Source organism: Leucopleurus acutus (assembly GCF_964270905.1).
Source record: "Leucopleurus acutus genome assembly, chromosome: 10".
In the NCBI taxonomy this organism is placed as follows: domain Eukaryota; kingdom Metazoa; phylum Chordata; class Mammalia; order Artiodactyla; family Delphinidae; genus Leucopleurus; species Leucopleurus acutus.
Window position 1 is genome coordinate 53210854 of NC_139153.1, and position 19033 is coordinate 53229886.

Here is a 19033-nt window from a genome sequence, read left to right on the forward strand (position 1 = left end):
GTACAGCAGAAATTAACACAACATTGTAAATCAACTATACTTCAATAAAATAAATTTTTTTTTAAAAGTAAAACATAAACTGCTTGAACAGTAAGATCCAGTTTTTGTTTCAAAAAGGGGACCTAACAAATGTGTGCTTGCTAAAAAGACTGGCAGGGGAGACAACAAACATTAATAGTGATTATCTCAGGATGTAGGGACTGTCTATCAGTCATTTTCACTTTCTTCTCTACACCTCTCTGTTGTGTGAAACTACCTTTTATAATCAGGAAGAAAACAACAAAATGATTAATTACATAATCAAAGAAACACACGCCCATTTGCCGTGGTTGGGCAGGCTCTAGCAAGGGAGGGCTTCATTTCATTCAACTTGCCTGGACACCAACCAGAAAAGTCAGGTCGTCCAGAGTAACAAAAGACACCGGACTGAATCTTAAAATCCATGATCACATTCTGACCGTGCTAATATCTGCTAAGTTTGAGTCATTTACTCTTTATTTTTTTTAATTTAATTAAATTTAATTTTTTTATACAGCCGGTTGAGTCATTTACTCTTTGGCTCTCTTATCTCCTTATCTGTCCAAGGGGATGGTTAGACTCAATTACTGCCAAAGCACCTGTTTCTCAGTTTTCAAAACTCCCAGCTCTGATGCAAGCCAGCAGCAGTGATGGTAACTGATCCTGTTTTAAAGGAAAGCCAGGGGAAGGATGCTAAATGGTCCTCAACCCCCATCTGCCTCTGCCCCCCACGAACCACTCTATCATGGGTAGCGGGAGGCTTCCTGCCAACAGACATGAAAAGCCATGCTCAGTTCAGACACAGGACCAGCATGTGGTCCCATCAGCAGAAACTTCTCCAGAGCCCTCAATCTAGAATCTTTCTTCTCCCCCTGTTCCTTTGTTCTGGGCGGGTTCTCACAGCTTCCCCATCCACCACCGAAAATAACCCAGTCACTTCAAGAGAGCTTTGGAGCACACAGACCACGCTGAGCAATTAGGCCTTCATGGTGCCACTGCTGGCGAGCTGTCATTAGTTTAATGAAGGACTATTAAAAACACATAAAAATCTCAACCAACAAAAATAAACAACACAGCCAAAGCCAGCATCTTAAATGTATAACAGGCCGTGTGCAATGTGAGAATCCCCCACCAGCATTCAAAAAGACGGACTGGGGCTTCCCTGGTGGCGCAGTGGTTGAGAGTCCGCCTGCCAATGCAGGGGACACGGGTTCATGCCCCAGTCCGGGGAGATCCCACATGCCATGGAGTGGCTGGGCCTGCGAGCCATGGCCGCTGAGCCTGCGCGTCCGGAGCCTGTGCTCCACAGTGGGAGAGGCCACAACAGTGAGAGGCCCAAAAGATGGACTGCCTGGGAGCCCAAGTCTTTCACTGGCTTCAATTTTTAAAATTCTCATTGTATGGAGACGTGACCACACATACACACACGATATTAATTCTACAAAGTGGTTTTCAATTCTGACCAGGAAAAAAGGTGTACACTTTGGAGAAAGCATGGGAAGGCACTCTTTGGACTGGTCTCCCCTGCATTCTTTTGATCTTTGCAATTTTCACCTGACAAAGTGAGGCGAATGCCAAATTACTTAATTTCCTACCCTAGGTGCTCAAATTCCTGAAAGGCCGCTTCTGCTAGAAAAGAAATTACTCAAAAGTGACTCAAAGGGGTTATCCATTCACATGGAAGCTCCTTACTTTCCCTTTTTTTTTTTTTTTTTTTGAGATGGCAGCGAAGTCAGCTCTGATTCCAAGGGGAGAAGGATGAGAAGATGCAGCCCAGCTTCCCGTGGGCTGTTCCCCATAGTCAGGATAGAGGGACCCCGACCACGACTTTTAAAGGCAGAGGGGAACAAGCCAGGAGCCCAAGACCAAGTGCGGAAACTTCCCTTGACCCTCCCAAGCCACTAGCCAATAGAAGCTGGTTCTTTAATCTGATCTTTTCCCTTTACAGGCAAAGATAAAGCTGTTCTTAGAAAGACCTGTCAGCAGCAGATTGTTTTTTTTCCTTTAAAAACAACAACCAACCACACCATCAAACCAGTAGAGTAGCATCATTCAGAGGGGCCAAGTTCCTCTTCCTGCTCAAGACAGTAAGTAGGAGAAATGTATAAATTAATAGAATACTTCACTCCCAGGTAAGACTCCACAATCAAAGTAGTCCCTGGCTTTCCAAATGTTAGTGCTGTCAATTTCCCAAAGAACAAACACCCATCCTTCTCCCAGATTTACAAATAAAAGCCAACCATGAGTGGGAGAGGAAATCTAACCGCCAAGGAAAGGCTGGGGCAAAGCAGGAAGTGATAAACAAGGCTGCCAATTCACTATTCTCCCCAGAAGTATGTGCACAGAACACAGAGGCCATTCTTCAGGACTGGCTGCAATGATGCTAGCAGTGGCCCTGTGTGATCACTCCTCCCGTGAGCAGAAATATCAAGGCTGCTTTACCTTCAGAGCACCGCACAGTTCAACCGTGTCTGCATCATCCACCACCGTAATTCGAAAATTTGGAGTCTGCAGAAGTTCTTTGAAGAGAAGGCCGTTCTCTATTACCTTGCTGCCTATTGAAAGGTTAGAAAAAAGGAAATTAATAACAGCCTCTCATCTTAATTTTTGCATCTAACACAGTTTAAAATGACGTTTTTCTGATTACAAAAATAACATATTTTCCTGATAGGAAATTTTGCAGAGTCATAGGACTAGAAATAGAAAATTAAAATATTCCACAATCCCACCACAGGATCATTAACAATTTGGCATACATCTTTAACTTACTGAAATAGGAATATACATAGTTTTTCTCAAAATGAGAACATATGTGATTTCATAATCTGCTTTCCCCCGTTTATGGCAGGAATAATTTTCGGTGACATCATACACTTTCTACTTTACTTTAAATGGCTGCTTTGTAGTTTACTGCATACATGCATTATATTTTATCTAAGCATCTTTCTATTATTTGATATCTAAAACTGTTGCAACTTTTTGCTACCATACACACTTATAAGCTCCTTCCAGGGGAGGAAAGCACATCCCTTTCTACCAGCATTTGGCTTGACCAGAGGATGTGCCTGGACTCACAGAGGGTGGGACAGATTTCCCCACCCCTTGACCTTGGGCTTAGTCATGTGACTGGCTTTGGTCAGTGGGACATTAATAGACCTGACACAGTGGAGGCCTGAAGCCTATCTGTGCAGCAGTAGGGCTGGTTCCCTTGTCCCTCTGCCTTCACTGTGAGAATACATCCTGGCTGGCCCGCTGGACTCTACAGGAAGATGAGACAAAGGAGCAGAACGACCCCAGCTTTGATCTGCCAGCCTCCAGCGGACCCACAGCTAACCCACGTGTTAGCTGTGCTTATTTTGGATGCCACTGAGAATCTGGGATTGTTTGTTACTTAGCATCACTATGGCAACAAGAGAACTGATACAACATCAACGAACATGTTCCTGACAATTGTGGAAGACGGAAATGCATTCAAAGGGTCCTCATTTTTGTTCCCGTTGTATCCCCTCCCTTGGGACCGTGCTTAGAATGACACAGAGGATCAGTACTTTTCACCTTATTTTTTTGGTTAGCGACTTTCAGTTCAAAGCAAAAATAAAACTTTACACATAGAGCCTGATGTAAGATCTGCTCTGGTTGGGGGGATGCAGCGTGGCGCTCTGCTCTGGGAGGGCTCCAGAAATCAGGATGATAAAATTCACCAGCCAAGACCTAGCTCCCACGTGATGATCTCCACACAGAGCCTGGGGACTATGGCACTTTGGCCCTTCCTGCCTCGAGGTTCTCAAGCCTATTCCCAAGCTTGTTTTCACATTACAATCACCCAGGATCTTTAAAAACACCAAAGTGTGGCGAAACCCCAGACCCATTAAATTACAAGCTCTGGGGTGGAGCAGGCAACACTCATTTCTGAAGCTCCCCAGGTGACTCCAATGGGCAGACGAGTTGGCAAACCTCTGATTTAACCTCTTCTAGCCTCACGAGTAAAACACTATGGCACACTCAGGACTGTCTGAGGTTAAATAGGAATCAGGTGTGAAAACAGCCTAGCCTCACAACGATCACACAAAGGTCTATATAATAATAATAATAAGATAGCTGATACTTACATGCCTATGACTGATTTGCCCCATTGACAGACAGGAGGCCCAGAGAGGTTTACCAAGCTGCCCTAGGTCACACAGCTGGTAGGAGGCAGAGCCCCAATTCTAACCTAGGTGCTCTGGCTCCAGGGCCTGCACTCCCTCTCTACGCTATGTTCCTCTCAGGGGTGGGAAAAGAGAAGATAAACAAGCAACAAACATCACAATCAGAACTATGGTCTTCCAATGCAGGAAAAAAAGAGGATTGTCAACAATCAAAATTACACCCAGAAGTAATATAATGTCAAAATGATCCAGGGGAGAGTGGAAAGAGGGTGGAAAACAGGTGAAATATGGCCAGCCAGCAGTTAATCATTACTAAAGATGGGCAGTGGTGTCTGATACTGTTCTCCCTACTTCTGTTTGGTTTAAGGAAATTTGCCATCATATAATAAAATATTTAAAATACTTACACCCGATACTTAGAAACACATTTTCAGGACCTCCCTGGTGATCCAGTGGTTAAGAATCCATGCTTCCAATGCAGGGGTTACGGGTTCGATCCCTAGTCAGGGAACTAAGATCCCGCGTGCCGTGCTGTGCGGCCCCAAAATAAACAACAACAAAAAAAGAAACACATTTTCTATTCTACAGGAATTGCTATGATGTCATTTAGCTGAGTTCTCCTCTGTCCAAATATTAGAAGTATGTCCGCTTGAGCAAACTGTCCTCTTCCTTTTTTAAACAGTCCTCCAGACCAGCAGCACCGTTTCTTCACCTGGGTTGGGCAAACCAGCCCCGGTCTCACATTGTGATGTTATTCCTGTCTTTTTCCTCTGTCCTCACCGCCATGGCCACTGCCTGGTGCCTCTGACACGAGGGAGGCTCACAAGCATTACAGACAGGCCCTCACTCCTCCCACTCGAGCCACTTTAATCCAACCATCAGCAGCTGTGAGTAACCTGACACATGGCAGGGAGAAGACTGTTCTCCATTTGCCACTGATACAAGGTGGCATCTGCTGGTACCTCTGTGGCTGCAAATTACACATGGTGTCCATTAGATAGGTGAGCTTGATTTACAGCAATCTTACACTTCCTCAAATTCACCTTTTATTTATTTTTATTCTTTTCCATTATGGTTTATTATAGGATATGGAATATATTATATATTGAATATAGTTCCCTGTGCTATACAGTAGGACCTTGTTGCTTATCTATTTTGTATATAGTAGTTTGTATCTGCTAATCCCAACCCCACCCCCTTTCCTCTTTGGTAACCACTGTTTTCTATGTCTGTGAGTCTGTTTCTGTTTTGTAAATAAGTTCATTTGTATCATATTTTAGACTCCACATATAAGTGATATCAAACGATATTTGTCTTTGTCCGACTCACTTCACTTAGTATGATAATCTCTAGGTCCATTCATGTTGCTGCAAATGGCATTATCAAATGTACCTTTAAAATTTTTAGATCTTTTATTGTTTTAAATCATGGATAAGAAAGCACTGACCTTATCATTATTACCAGTCATGAGCAGTGATGCAGCAAGCAGGGACCCATGGCATCTGGTCCAGAACAGGAAAGGCCCATCAGCCACATGGAAGGGCTCCCCAAACTCAATATGAACCAAAAGACAGGAAAATCCCACTTCTCTTCCACACCAAGTTTTGGAGATAATCAACCTATTTAATAAGACTCCTTCAAAACACTCATCTCAGTCTGTAATTCCCTATTGTTTGTGTACCTAGAAGCTCCTTCTGCATAGAAGGGGCTTATGAATCCTTGACATTTCGCATCATGACTGATACATAACAGACTTGAACAATATTTGTGGGTTGAGTGGAAGTCTCGGACTCTGTGAAGTCAGTCCCAAGGAGGAAGGGATTTCTCACCACGAGGGGGTGCCGCAGTTCCCCATGCTCGTTAGTATTTTTACCAGACACTGAAAACAATGCCATCTTCCTCCTCCTCCACAGGAGACTCAAGTGGACTAAGATTCCTGAATCTGTCATAATTAAAAATGAGTTGGCTGCTAATGCCATCAAGAAAGGAGACCTGGATAACCACAGCACAACGATCAAATCTGGAAAATTTAACCTTGACACGATTATCTAACTACAACCCATATTCAAATCTCCCCCATTACCCCAGTGTCGCCTTTATGGCAACCAGGATCCAGCCCGGGATCCTGCACTGCACTTAGTGGTCAGGTCTCTCTAGACTTCTCCTTTAGCCTTTCAATATCTTCTATGACACTGATATTTTTCAGGAGTGTGGACCAGTTGTTTTGTACCAATGTCCCTTCCTTTGGGCTTGTCTGATATTTCCTCACAATTAAATTCAGATAAAATAAGAAAATTTTTAAAATATCACTTTCCTGTTCTATCTTACTTTCAACAGTTAATTTAATTTAATTCAGGTCACTCTTACCAGCCATGGACCAACCCACAGAGAAGGCAGTAGAAGCACTGGGTAAACAGAAGCCAGAGGAAGAGATGTAACTTCTGTGCATTTGTCTGTGTTACACACCAAAAAAGTCTAATGCACCCAACTGGGAGAAACAAGGCCAAGAGGCATGTAAAAATCCTAGCTAAAACCTACAGGTTTTTTTTTTGGCTGCTTCAGGTCTTAGTTGTGGCATGTGGGATCTTTCATTGCAGCATGGGCTCTTCGTTGTGGCTCACAGGCTTCTTTCCAGTTATGGTGTGCAGGTTTTCTCTCTCTAGTTGTGGTGCGTGGGCTCCAGGGAACGTGGGCTCTGTAGTTTGTGGCACACAGGTTCTCTCACTGAGGCGTGAGCTCAGTAGTTGTGGCACATGGGCTTAGTTGCCCCCGGAATGTGGGATCTTAGTTCCCCAACCAGGGATCGAACCCGCATCCCCTGCATTGGAAGGCGGATTCTTCACCACTGGACCACCAGGGAAGTCCCTCAAATCTACAGTTTTGAATCAAGGATTGGAGAAGTCTCAACCCTATAGAATGATTGGTGTAACCAGTCAATCCTAACCAACTGATTAGCAAATTGATTACTGGCAAATAGGATTGAGCTGGAACTACTAGTTAACAATTATTTTTGAAAAATAAAAGTAATTACACAACAATTTGACAGGCTACATTAAAAGCACAGATGAATAAAAGAACTAACTATGAAAGAATAAAACCTATATACAGACTAGCACACATATGAAAATTTTTTTTCTGGAAGGATACACAGGAACTGCTAACAGTGATTCTCTTTGGGAAGAGGGAATAGGTGGGAAATTACAATCTTAATTCTAATTTATACCTCCTTGTACTATTTGAATTTTCTCACCTGTGACCACATTGCTCTTGTAAATATCAACCTGGGTAATGTTATTATAGGTCGTTTTGTTTTCCTCCTTTTACTATTTGTGATATCTCTCCTCTCCAAAATTACTGTTTCTCCTCCCTCAAAAAAAATTTTTTAAGTGCCCAGATAAATGGATTGTCAACAGAATGCTACGCAACTATGAAGATGTATGCTGATAGAAGTAAATGAAACAATTATAAAAGAGTATATACAGCCGTAAGTAGTTTGCCACAAATAGACAAAAATAATGAAATTTAAATGAAATTAAAAATGGTTTTTGTAAGTCAGAGAAAGACAAATATCATATGATACTGCTTATATGTAGAACCTAAAAAAAGTGGTATGAATGAACTTATTTACAAAACAGAAATAGTCACAGACATAGAAAACAAACTTATGGTTACCATGGGGAAAAGCAGGGGGAGGGATAAATTAGGAGTTTGGGATTGACATATGCACACTACTACATATAAAATAGATAACTAATAAGGGCCTACATATAGAGCACCGGAAACTCTACTCAATACTCTGTAATTACGTATATGGGAAAAGAATCTAAAAAAGAGTAGATATATGGGTACGTATAACTGATTCACTTTGCTGTACAGCAGAAACTAACACAACACTGTAAATCAACTATACTCCAATAAAAATTTAAAAGAAATTTTTAAAAAATGGTTTTCTTTCGATTATCTCTATTTTCCACTGTAATCAGATAATGTCTGTACAACAGAGCTTCCTTTAACAAAGCTGCCAGGGAGAAATGATTCACATTGCTGGTGTGTTTGACAAGGGTGGAAGTAAGTTCTGGAGTGGTAGATAAACTTAAACACACTTTTGCAAAGCACCTGCAAACCCAACAGTATGACTCTTCTGAAGAGTCCTATAATATGGGCACTTGGGAATTCCAAAGCCCTTTTAAAAAGAAACAAAAATTTTCACAACACCAATGTATAAGAGTAGGAAGAGCTTTCTGTTTCAAGAAACAGGAGACCCAAGTTCACACCTGGGTTTTATATTAGCTGTGTGACCTTGGGGCTGGTAACTTACTCTCCGGGCCTTGGGCTTATTCACCTGAAAGTGGGGATCATTCCCATTAATTTCTAGATCTCCTTGGAATCTAATGAGGATCCAGATCCTGGCATTTGTGAGTAAAGGAAAAGCTGGGTTTCCCTTATAAGAAGACGTACCAGAGAACTTGCTTTCCCTGATCCCACCCCCCGCCACCCCCATGTAAGAAGGCAGCTGTCTGCAAGCCAGAAAGAGAGCCCTCATCATAGAAAAGTGTTGGTTAAACCTTAATCTTAGACTTTCTAGCCTTCAGAACTGTAAGAAATAAATTCCTGTTGTTTAAAAAAAGAAAAGCTGGGTTTCTAAGGCCCCACCATGGATGTAACCACCTGCTTCTTGGTACAAGTACCCTTGTGTTTTTGTGTTTAACCTCGATAACGCATTACTGGATCACAGCAGGTCAACATGGTCTCCTTGGCTTTACTTTCACTCCAGAGGTTACTGAAATGCTTCAGTCCCACAGAATGGCCTCCTACATAAAATTCCCACCCCACTGAATGTCCACCCCAAGAAAGTTAAGGGCAGGAGGGAAGAGTCCACTATAGAAAATTCCAGAAACGGAAAGTGTGCCTGTTAAGACACCCAGTGTCCCCTCCCCAGGTGGCCCTCACCGATGGTGGTCTCACAGAACTTCCCAGCGGCCACCTCATTGGCAATGTTGGCTCCCATCAACACGCTGATGTCAATGCCCATCTTCTCTCGGATGATGTCAGAAATGAGCTTCAGCCCCTCAGGACCCTCGTCTATGCCCTGCAAGGATGTCAGCAAGTTAGGGGAAAACGAACCACCAAGGACAAGAGGCAGGAGATCATTGCTTTATAGGTCACCTAGATTCAGACTTCCAATGGCATACGCAACTTGAAAAATCTCTCTTATTTACAACAGTAAACAGACATACTGTGTATGTACCATTTAAAGAGTAAAATTAAATGAAAATGTAACCACCCAGGTTAAGAAAGAGAACATGAAGGACACCACTGAAGTCCCCTGTGTCTCTCCCCAAGTGCATCCTCCTTATTAGTGTTTCCTGGTCCCCACCAGGGTGAAGCCCTATCCTGAATGCTTTATGCCCTGTTCCCTTGCTTTTCTTGATCATTTTGCCACATAAAACTACACCTAAACAGTAAGTTATATCAGTATATTTTTGAAAACCTATAAATGAAACTGTACTGCTCACCCGTGTGCTGTTTTGTGCTATATTATTACTTTGGAGATTCACCCACACGGCTGCACGAATGCTCTGGTTCATTCCCATTTACTACTGTGTAGTATTCCACCATTCATCTGTCCAGTCTATTGATGACTGACATTGAACTGTTTGCTTTCATAAACATTTACCTATGAACACTATAGAACACACTCTCTCACAGAGGGTTCTTCCCCTGGCAGCCTGGGGAAGTTTATGGACTCATTCTCAGACTTCATATGCATAAAGCAAAATACATAAGATTACCCAGGAAGACAATTATACTGAAATATAGTTATCAAATGTTAAAAAAAAAAATTTGTGACAATGTAGTGTATGTATGTTATCAATGTAATTATAAAAAGATGTCATGGCAGGTATAATAATTACCATAATTTCCAAGTAGTGATGAGCATAAATGATACTTTGAGATATCTGAAGCCACTGTAAAGTGATACGAAAATACCTGTAATTTCTATTGATCACAGGGTCAAGTACTACTGTCATTGAAACTCTGGCCTGTGGCCTTCACTCATAAGCGAAGGAAATGCTTGTTTCAGTTAGAGGTTAAAATGAATAAAAATGCAATTTCGCCCCCACATTTAGGACCATGAACTCTTGAATTCTATCTGTGGACCACTGTGGGTGGTTTGTGGACTTCTGGTTAAAAACTCTCTCTTTTGGGAATAAACCCAGGAGTGGGAAGTAAAGATGATTAATTTCCCAGCGAATGCAAACCAGGTAAGATTTCCAGAGCTGGTGGTTCTTTCTTTGGGGGACCCCACTCTCGCGCCCCCCGCCCCTGCCCCTGCGAACCCTCTCTACATAGAAAGCAGCCCCTCCTAAATGTGAGAGGAGCAAGGCTCGTGGATGGCGTGGTTTTGATTCTCTTCCAGGCATCTTTAAAAAAACAAATCCAAACCAGCCATAACTTCCCTTCAGCTCCTTATCTCCAAGAGGTGAAAGAGGAAAGGAAGTTCCCAGTAACCGGCGCGCAGCGAGGGCCCGTCACCTTGATGAGGGTGATGCCCAGCGCGTCCTTGGGCACCCTCCCCGTGATCTCTTCGCAGATCCGGTGGATGAACTGGTGGGGGATGACAAACACCAGCAGGTCTGCGTCCTGCACGGCCTCGCTGAGGTTCGCAACAGCAACCTGCGAGGGCGAGGGGGACACGGTTACTCCCAGTCAGAAACACATCTCTCCACGCGCTGACCAGGCATCAGATGCCTCCGCTGTGCAGACTGACAGTCAAATCAGAGCTGTGTTTGCGCTGCCTTCCCCACTCGGGACGTGCAGACGTGCATCTGAGGCCAGCAGGGTCCTGCCTCTGCTGCTTACTAGCTGGGGGAGTGCCCTACCCCCTCCCCACCTCAGTCCCCTTCCCTGTAAAAGGCGGTCATAACCATCCTATGCGGGTGGTTCTCTGTTGCTCTCCCACCCACCCCCACCCCACTCCCCCGCATCCATTTCTACCATTCTTTGCCCCACTGTCTCCCCAGGAGGCTGCACTCTGTGGGCTGTTTCCCCAGGTGCCCTTGCTCTCTGGCTTCCAGGTGGCTTCAGCCCAAGGCGGGTACTGTTGGGGGCTCCAAGATGGGAGGAGAGACAGGCAGGGTGTTGACTTGCTCCTGGGGCCACTCCTACCCGGCTCGCAGGGCTGCTGGCCTGGCTTCCTTCTACAGCTCCACCTCCTGACCTGGTCTGAGGCAGCACCTCTTCCACGTCTCTAAGCTCTGGTGGGGCCGGTGGAGTGACACTGGTCTGTCCCTTGCCCTTTCAGGGGTGGCCATGGCTTCCTGCTGCTGCTAATCTCTGCACACTTCACTGAGCCCTTCTGGTTCCCTTGACTCCGCCCACACCTCTGTCAACAGTCCTATGCTAAGCTCTCCTATGTAAGCACTTTAAGAGCGCTGTTGTGAAGAATAAATGACATAGAACAGACTCTGGCACCTGGTAGGCACTCAATAAATGTCAGCTATTATGATGATTTCTTCCCTTCAGATAAGTACAAAGATGGGTTTTAAAATTTAACATGGGCACATACACACACACACACACACACACACACACACACACACACACACACACACACACACACACACACACCCAGAGGCAGAGGTGAGGCCACCGAGGACACAGGGGCATGTGGTCTCTATCAGAGACTGCCTGTTGTTGCCCAGTGTCTGTTCTCCCCCTTCTTCCTCAGCAAGAGAACCCCCAGTTTAGGGTGAGACTCATAACTGCCAGGAAAGAAGGCTACATCTCTAACCTCCCTTGCAGCTAGGTGCCCTGTGTGACTAAGTTCTGACCAATAAGGTGTAAATGGAAGTGTTGCGTGTGACTTCCAGGAAATGCCTTTGAAGGCCTTTCTTCCTCCTTTTGCCAGAGGGAATGTGAAGAGATGGCTGGAATTCAGGCAGCCATCTTGGACCATGAGGAGGAAAGCAAATGCTGAGATGGCAAAACAGAGTCCCTGACATCATGATGCATCATTACGACACACGTGGTTTGTTTTTTTTTTTTTGAAAAGTATATAACAGATTTCTTTTTTATTTACAATCAAGTTCTGTTGGGCAACAAAATTAAATAAATAAAAGATGTGATGAACGTCTTTTATCTAAGAGAAAAAAAGCACAAACGTTTACTTTGCTTAGGTCACTGTTATTTTAGGTTTTCTTTTTTCCTTTATTTATTTTTAATTTTTTTATTTTTTGGCTGTGCCGTATGGCATGTGGGATCTTAGTTCCCCAACCACGGATCGAACCCACGCCCCGTGCAGTGGAAGTGTGGGGTCTTAACCACTGGACCGCCAGGGAAGTCCCTATTTTAGGTTTTCTGTCGTATATACCTGAACCTAACTGAAACTGACATAGTTCCCATTAAGCACTCCTGGTTCCCAAAATGAAGGGAATTGGATGCAGAATCTTCCCTGAGGAAGTGCTATCTGCCACAGGAACATCATTCAGAATGGATAAGCCTCTAGGAAATCTAGTTTGGGAGTTGTGATGGAGATGCCAACTGCTTGACAAAATTTCTTCTCCCCTTTCTCCATAAACACAGAGCTGCAAGCTGGTCACTGGTCACCTAGCTCAGGACTGCATTTCTCAGCAGCCATTGCAGTTACACAAGGCCAAGGACCAAGTTCTCATCAACAGAATGTGAGACGGAGCACTGCACACCACTTAAGGCCCAGAGCCCTTAAAACATTGGCTGCTTCCTCCACACTTTCCCTTCCTACTTTTGTGCTAGTTGACAACCTAGATCTAGGAGATGGCACAGAAATGATGAAGAAAGATGGGACCACGAACAATGGTGTGAAGCAAAGCTGCTAGACCACTATTACGTGAGAGGGAAATAAAATCCCTTTGTCCTTTAAAAGTCACACTATTGTATCTCCTTACAGCTTAGTCTAGCCTATTAACTAACGTGTACAAGAGTTACTCCCTCACTGAAAAAATTCCCCAAGGGAATCTACCTGGCACTATTTCACTCCCTCCTCCCTTTGGCTGGTATGCAAGACCTGTCATTTACCACCCAGCCTTCATTCCCCTTCTTTAGCAAAAGTGCCTCTAAATTTCATTTCAAAAGCTACTGCTTTCCCATTTTACCATGCAATTTGGGTGGAATGGGCCCCTCGCCTGCTCCATGGATGGTCCTTAAGTTGTTCAAGCCAATGGGCACATAAAACAATAGGAGCCAATGTTTGCTGGAGCTTCTGAGGAACAGTTGCTTCCTTATACTTCTGCAACAGCTATTGGGTCTTTCCTTGAAAAGTATGGGATGACAGTGCAAGGTCTGGAACAGCTACAACCATTTTACAAATGTGAGGGGCAGAACCTAGACCTGCCAAGGGGCTCCCATGTGAATGAAGGCAGAGCAGAGAAACAGAGGAAAACAGGGAGGGCCTCACTGACATCACTTAAGCCACTGTTTCAGGCCGCATCTGAAACCGGCCATATAACCCAAAACATCAGCTTAAGCTGATCTGAATGGCAACAAAGTCATTCCCCATAGAGCAGAACACAACCCGGAGCTTAGCACTTCTCCCTCCTTATTCATACCCCCAAAGGCCGGGGGAAACCTGCCTTCCTCTTCAAAGGGGCTTCTTCAGGTTGGTAATCCAGGCTGGATAGCAAGGACTCATCACCAAGACTCTACCTGCCTATTAGTTCCCTGGCATCTGGAGATTCTACCTCCTCCAAAAAAGCAGTTACTTATTCTATTCCATTAGCCCCGATGCCAACATACAATGGCTCTGTTTGTCCCTGATTGGCAAGGCTCATTATTTCATACACATACACACATTATGTTCTTCTCCCTGTGGTCCCAGCCAGAAGCACCAGCCTTTGTAAGACCTCTGACCCCCCACTCCCCCTTGGGTTACTAGCCTTAGTTAGGGACTTCTGCTCTCGACCCCCTTCTCATACAGAGCCTGGCCACCTAAATTTTCATGAAAACCCTTCTTCTCTGGACCTGTTGTTTCTCCTCTTCCCCATCCACCTCCACACACACACACACACACACACACACCTTGTACTTCCCTGACATGGTGAGATAAAAAAGACACCAGAACCAGAGAAAAGATGGAAAAGATGTACGTTTGTGTTCCATGTTTGCAACTGATCAGCTGTGGGACCTGGACAGATGACTCCTGTTCACTGACCAGTCACCCCGCCTACAGAATGGGGATAAAAATCACCTTTCCTAACAGCTATTTCACAGAGCACTTTCAAATTAATATAAGTAACAGCACTCTGCAGTGATACAAAACAAGTGAAAGGAATTACTCATCAGAAAAATCTACCTGCCTCCTATAAATTCTTAACCTTTAAGGCATCAGCCCATCCCTATGTCCCCCGTTACAAAATATTCCCATGGAAGCTGCCAGAGGGCCCAGGATTTCTTCCTGTCTCTTACATTTCCTTTCTCAACAAATCAAAGAACTTGTGGTTGGTTGGGAGTGACGGGTCTCTGGGACAATATGCCTGGGGGCTCACTCAGCGTGGACTGATGTCCTTCCATTGTCCTTGACCTTGCCCAAGTGCGTAGGGTTTAACCCACAGAAGCAACCTGTAACCCGAGCTGCATTTGTGTGGTGCACACGGCCCGTGATTCCTGTTACACAGGATCAAAATGAGCTCTCCTCAACGAACGCAGTAAATCAAATACCCTCTTTCAGAATTAAAGCTTGAGCTAAGCCTCTATCTTATCTTTTACCCTGAACCAAATCGGGACACTGCTTTGGAAACGCTGACCTATTTCATGGGTCACCTGCCAAAATCTTCCGGAGAGTATCCACCATTAAAGATCCTGAAATGTGTTGGGAAAGACAGCTCAGAAGAAAAGGGCTTGCCTTTCACTGGCAAGGCGGACAGGTAATCAAATCAGAACAAAGGCATCATGGCTGGTCCGCCTGATGCCAGGAATCCAGGGCTCTTGGTCCAAGTTAATAAGGAAACTAATAATAATGAAAATCATTTAGAACAGAGCCAGTAAAGTCTGTGGGCCAAGCCTGAAGGTTCTTTTGTTCCCCCTGGATTAGCCATCACTGTGCAGTGTGTGGGCATCTTGCCCCACCTCTACCACGAGTTAGCTAACTGGACACCACAGGCAACTCGCCTACATTCTTCAGGGAATAAGCATTTAGGTTAAACACAACAGCATGAGTAATACACAGAGCAAAGTACAGCTGGCACACAGTAGGGGTTCAAAAATAATTGTGGTTTCCTCCTGTTCTCCTAACCTCAACATAGGCCAAGATTGTAGGTGAAATTCACATCCTTGGCTCTACACTCAGAAAAATGATTCTCAGGTACAGACAACCTTACCTGATGATTCTTATATACATATACCAGCGTGGTAAGTGAGGTTGCTTCTGGGGGGAAAAAAGAAAGCTGCTAACCCCCTGAATTTCACAATACTATACGAGTAATATAAACTTATTATGTAGACCAGTGGTGCCCAAACTGTGGTTCCTCAACCAACAGCATCACCATCACTCGGGAAATCCTTAGAAATGCAAATGCCTGGGCCTCCCCTGAGACCCAGTGAATCAGAAACTCCAGGGGTGGATCCAGTGATCCCTGTTAAGCTCTCCAAGTGGTTCTGAGGAACACTTAGGTTTGAGAAGCACCAGTGAAGATGAATCCTCCAATGAAAATGAAAAAGCTAAACTCAGGCAGGAAAGAGTTAACACTGAAGCTCCTACTGAACTGATATTCTAATTTCCAGAAGCCTTTAAACCAAAATTAATAGATATACTTGCAACCCTACTACCCAAGTCAGTGCTCATTTTTTTTTTTTTTTAATTATCTTGGCCTAACCCTCCATCCCACAGGACACCACTGAAAGCACTGAAACAGAACTCTCCAGCCTGGTTAGTTCTCCCTCAACTACGTCTGCTGTCCCTGGCACTAAGCCAAACCACAAATAATGCCTGGCACTATTCCAGGCACTGAGGACACATCAGTGAATGCAGGCCTATGCAAGGAACCAAATCCAGAGAGTTAGTAGCAAAGAAAAATATCTAAATTGGATTTCAAAACTTTAAATTTTTTGTACTTCCCTGGTGGTGCAGTGGTTAAGAATCTGCTTGCCAATGCAGGGGACATGGGTTTGAGCCCTGGTCCGGGAAGATCCCACATACCATGGAGCAACTAAGCCCATGTGCCCAACTACTGAGCCTGCGCTCTAGAGCCCACAAGCCACAATTACTGAAGCCCACGCACCTAGAGCCCGTGCTCCGCAACAAGAGAAGCCACTGCAATGAGAGGCCCGTGCACCGCAACGAAGAGTAGCCCCTGCTCGCCGCAACTAGAGAAAGCCCACACGCAGCAATGAAGACCCAATGCAGCCACAAATTAATTAATTAAGTTTAAAAATGATATCAAAACTTAAAATTTTTACGCTTTAAAGGATACCATCAAGAAAGTGAAAACTCACAGAATGGGAGAATATACTTCCAAACTATGTAGCTGAAAATGGATTTGTATCTAATAAAGAATCCTTACAACTCAGTAATAAAAAGACAACCCAGGGCTTCCCTGGTGGCGCAGTGGTTGAGAGTCCGCCTGCCGATGCAGGGGACGCGGGTTCGTGCCCTGGACCGGGAAGATCCCACATGCCGTGGAGCGGCTGGGCCCATGAGCCATGGCCGCTGAGCCTGCGCGTCGGGAGGCTGTGCTCTGCAACGGGAGTGGCCACAACAGTGAGAGTCCCCCGTACCACACACACACAAAAAAGACAACCCAATTTTTCAAAATGGACGAAAGATCTGAATACACATTTCAGATATATAAGATATACAAATGGTATACTGTTTTATATTTTTCAGATATAAAAGATATACAAATGTCCAATAAGCACATGAAAAGATGATCAACATCATTAACCATCAGGCAAATGAAAATCAAAACCACAATGAGATACCATTTCATACCCACTAGGATGGCTGGGATCAAAAAGTTAGATAATAACAAGTGTTCGTGAGGATGTGGAGAAACTGAAACCCTCACACACAGCTGGTGGGAATATGTATAATGGTGTGGCCACTTTGGAAAACAGTCTGGCCGGTTGCTCAAAAAGTTAAACAGTTGCCATAAGACCCAGCAACTGTACTCCTAGGTATATACTCAAAAAGAACTAAAAACGTATTCACACAGAACACTTTACACAAATGTTTCCAGCAATATCATTCATAATAGCCAAAAAGTGGGAACAAACAAAATGTCCACCAACCGAAGAATGGATAAACAAAATATGGTACACCCGTAAAACAGAGTAGTAGTCAGCCATAAAAAGGAATGAAGTACTGATGCAGGGTACAACGTGGATAACCTCGAAAACATTACGCTAAATGAAAGAAGCCAGTCACAGAAGATGACGTATTGTATGGTGCCATTTACATGAAATGTACACAACAGACAAATCTAGAGACAGAAAGTAGATTAGTGCTTGTTTAGCGCTGGGGACAGGAGGAAATAAGAGGTGACTGCTAAAGGGCATGAGGTTTCTTTTTAAGGTGATGAAATATTCTATAATTGATTGCAGTGATGGTTGCCCAACTTTGTGAATATACTAAAAACCACTGAATTGTACACTTTAATGGTAAATTGTATGTCTGTGAATTCTATCTCAATAAAGCTGTTTTTAAAAACAGAGCTGGCAAGGCTTAGGAGGCAAAGATGTGGGCTTCCCTGGTGGTGCAGTGGTTGAGAATCTGCCTGCCAATGCAGGGGACATGGGTTAGAACCCTGGTCCAGGAAGATCCCACATGCTGTGGAGCAACTAAACCCGTGCGCTGTAGCTACCTGAGCCTGCGCTCTAGAGCCCGCAAGCCCCAACTACTGAAGCCCACGCACCGCAACGAGTAGCCCCCATTCCCCGCAACTAAAGAAAGCCCGTGCCCAGCAATGAAGACCCAACGCAGCCAAAAATAAATAAATAAACTTGGGGAAAAATAAAAAGAAGACGACAAAGATGAGATGCCATGACAACTATAATTCACAGAAGATGCTGCAATTGTCAATACTGGTGTCACACTGAGGTTGGTTAAAGCCGGACTGAGGCAGAAGAGCTCTCTACCTGGGTGACCTCCTCTAAACAAAGGCCCTGGACAGACAGCCATAACACAGGACCAACAATTTTTATCCTGCAGTGACAGGAAATAAGAAATGTTCTTCCATTCAGGTCTAAGGGGAAATCAGAAACCCAGACTGCCCCAGTTTTTAGTGAGAAGTTGATGACATGGTCATGTCATTGTTACAGAAGGTTCCCCTGGGGAGGGGTCACATATGAGCACGTGATGACCTGGAGAAGGGTCAGGCGGGCAGCAGTCTGGGGGCACCAAGCAAGGATGACTCAGAGTCTCAATCAGCAGAAGTGGCAGACGTCATAAAAAACAATCGGACACAGATGAAATGCAGCACATCTCTTCTGCTTGAATCCGCAAGACAGAAATGAGTAAAGCCAGCTTTTAAGCTCTAGATCCACACTCGCTCTGAGTCAATTAATCTTATGTCTGGCTTTTCATCTTAAAAAATGGTAACAATGATCGGTCTTGGTCTAACACTAGTTGACTTTTTAAATGATCGAATGAGGTATTTGAAAAACTCTGAAATAAACATAAAATTTTTTTAAAAAAACCAACAAAAACAAAGCCCTAGCTTTGTAACAGATTCTTAACACTAAACAATGTATGTGAATCACCTCATTTACTCCTCACAGCACCGCTAAGGAAACTACTCACAGGGGCCCATCTTACCAAGAGCAGGGGGGCTGCCCAGGCTCACTCAGAGCAGGCCCTCGACTCCAAGGTGTGCCCATCACCACCATGCTTCACC

The 19033-nt window shown here is 44.3% G+C and overlaps 1 protein-coding gene across 2 annotated transcripts in view; it reads right to left on the reverse strand.

Moving 5' to 3' along the window:
• GPD1L (glycerol-3-phosphate dehydrogenase 1 like) overlaps positions 1–19033 on the reverse strand; it is a 56988-nt gene that overhangs the window by 19734 nt on the left and 18221 nt on the right. For both annotated transcript variants that reach the window (XM_082848716.1, XM_082848717.1), the window contains exons 3-5: positions 10704–10844; positions 9117–9255; positions 2461–2573 (exon numbers count right to left, since the gene is read on the reverse strand). In XM_082848716.1, coding sequence (XP_082704842.1) covers positions 2461–2573; positions 9117–9255; positions 10704–10844 — 393 coding nt within the window. The remainder of the gene's footprint in view (positions 1–2460; positions 2574–9116; positions 9256–10703; positions 10845–19033) is intronic.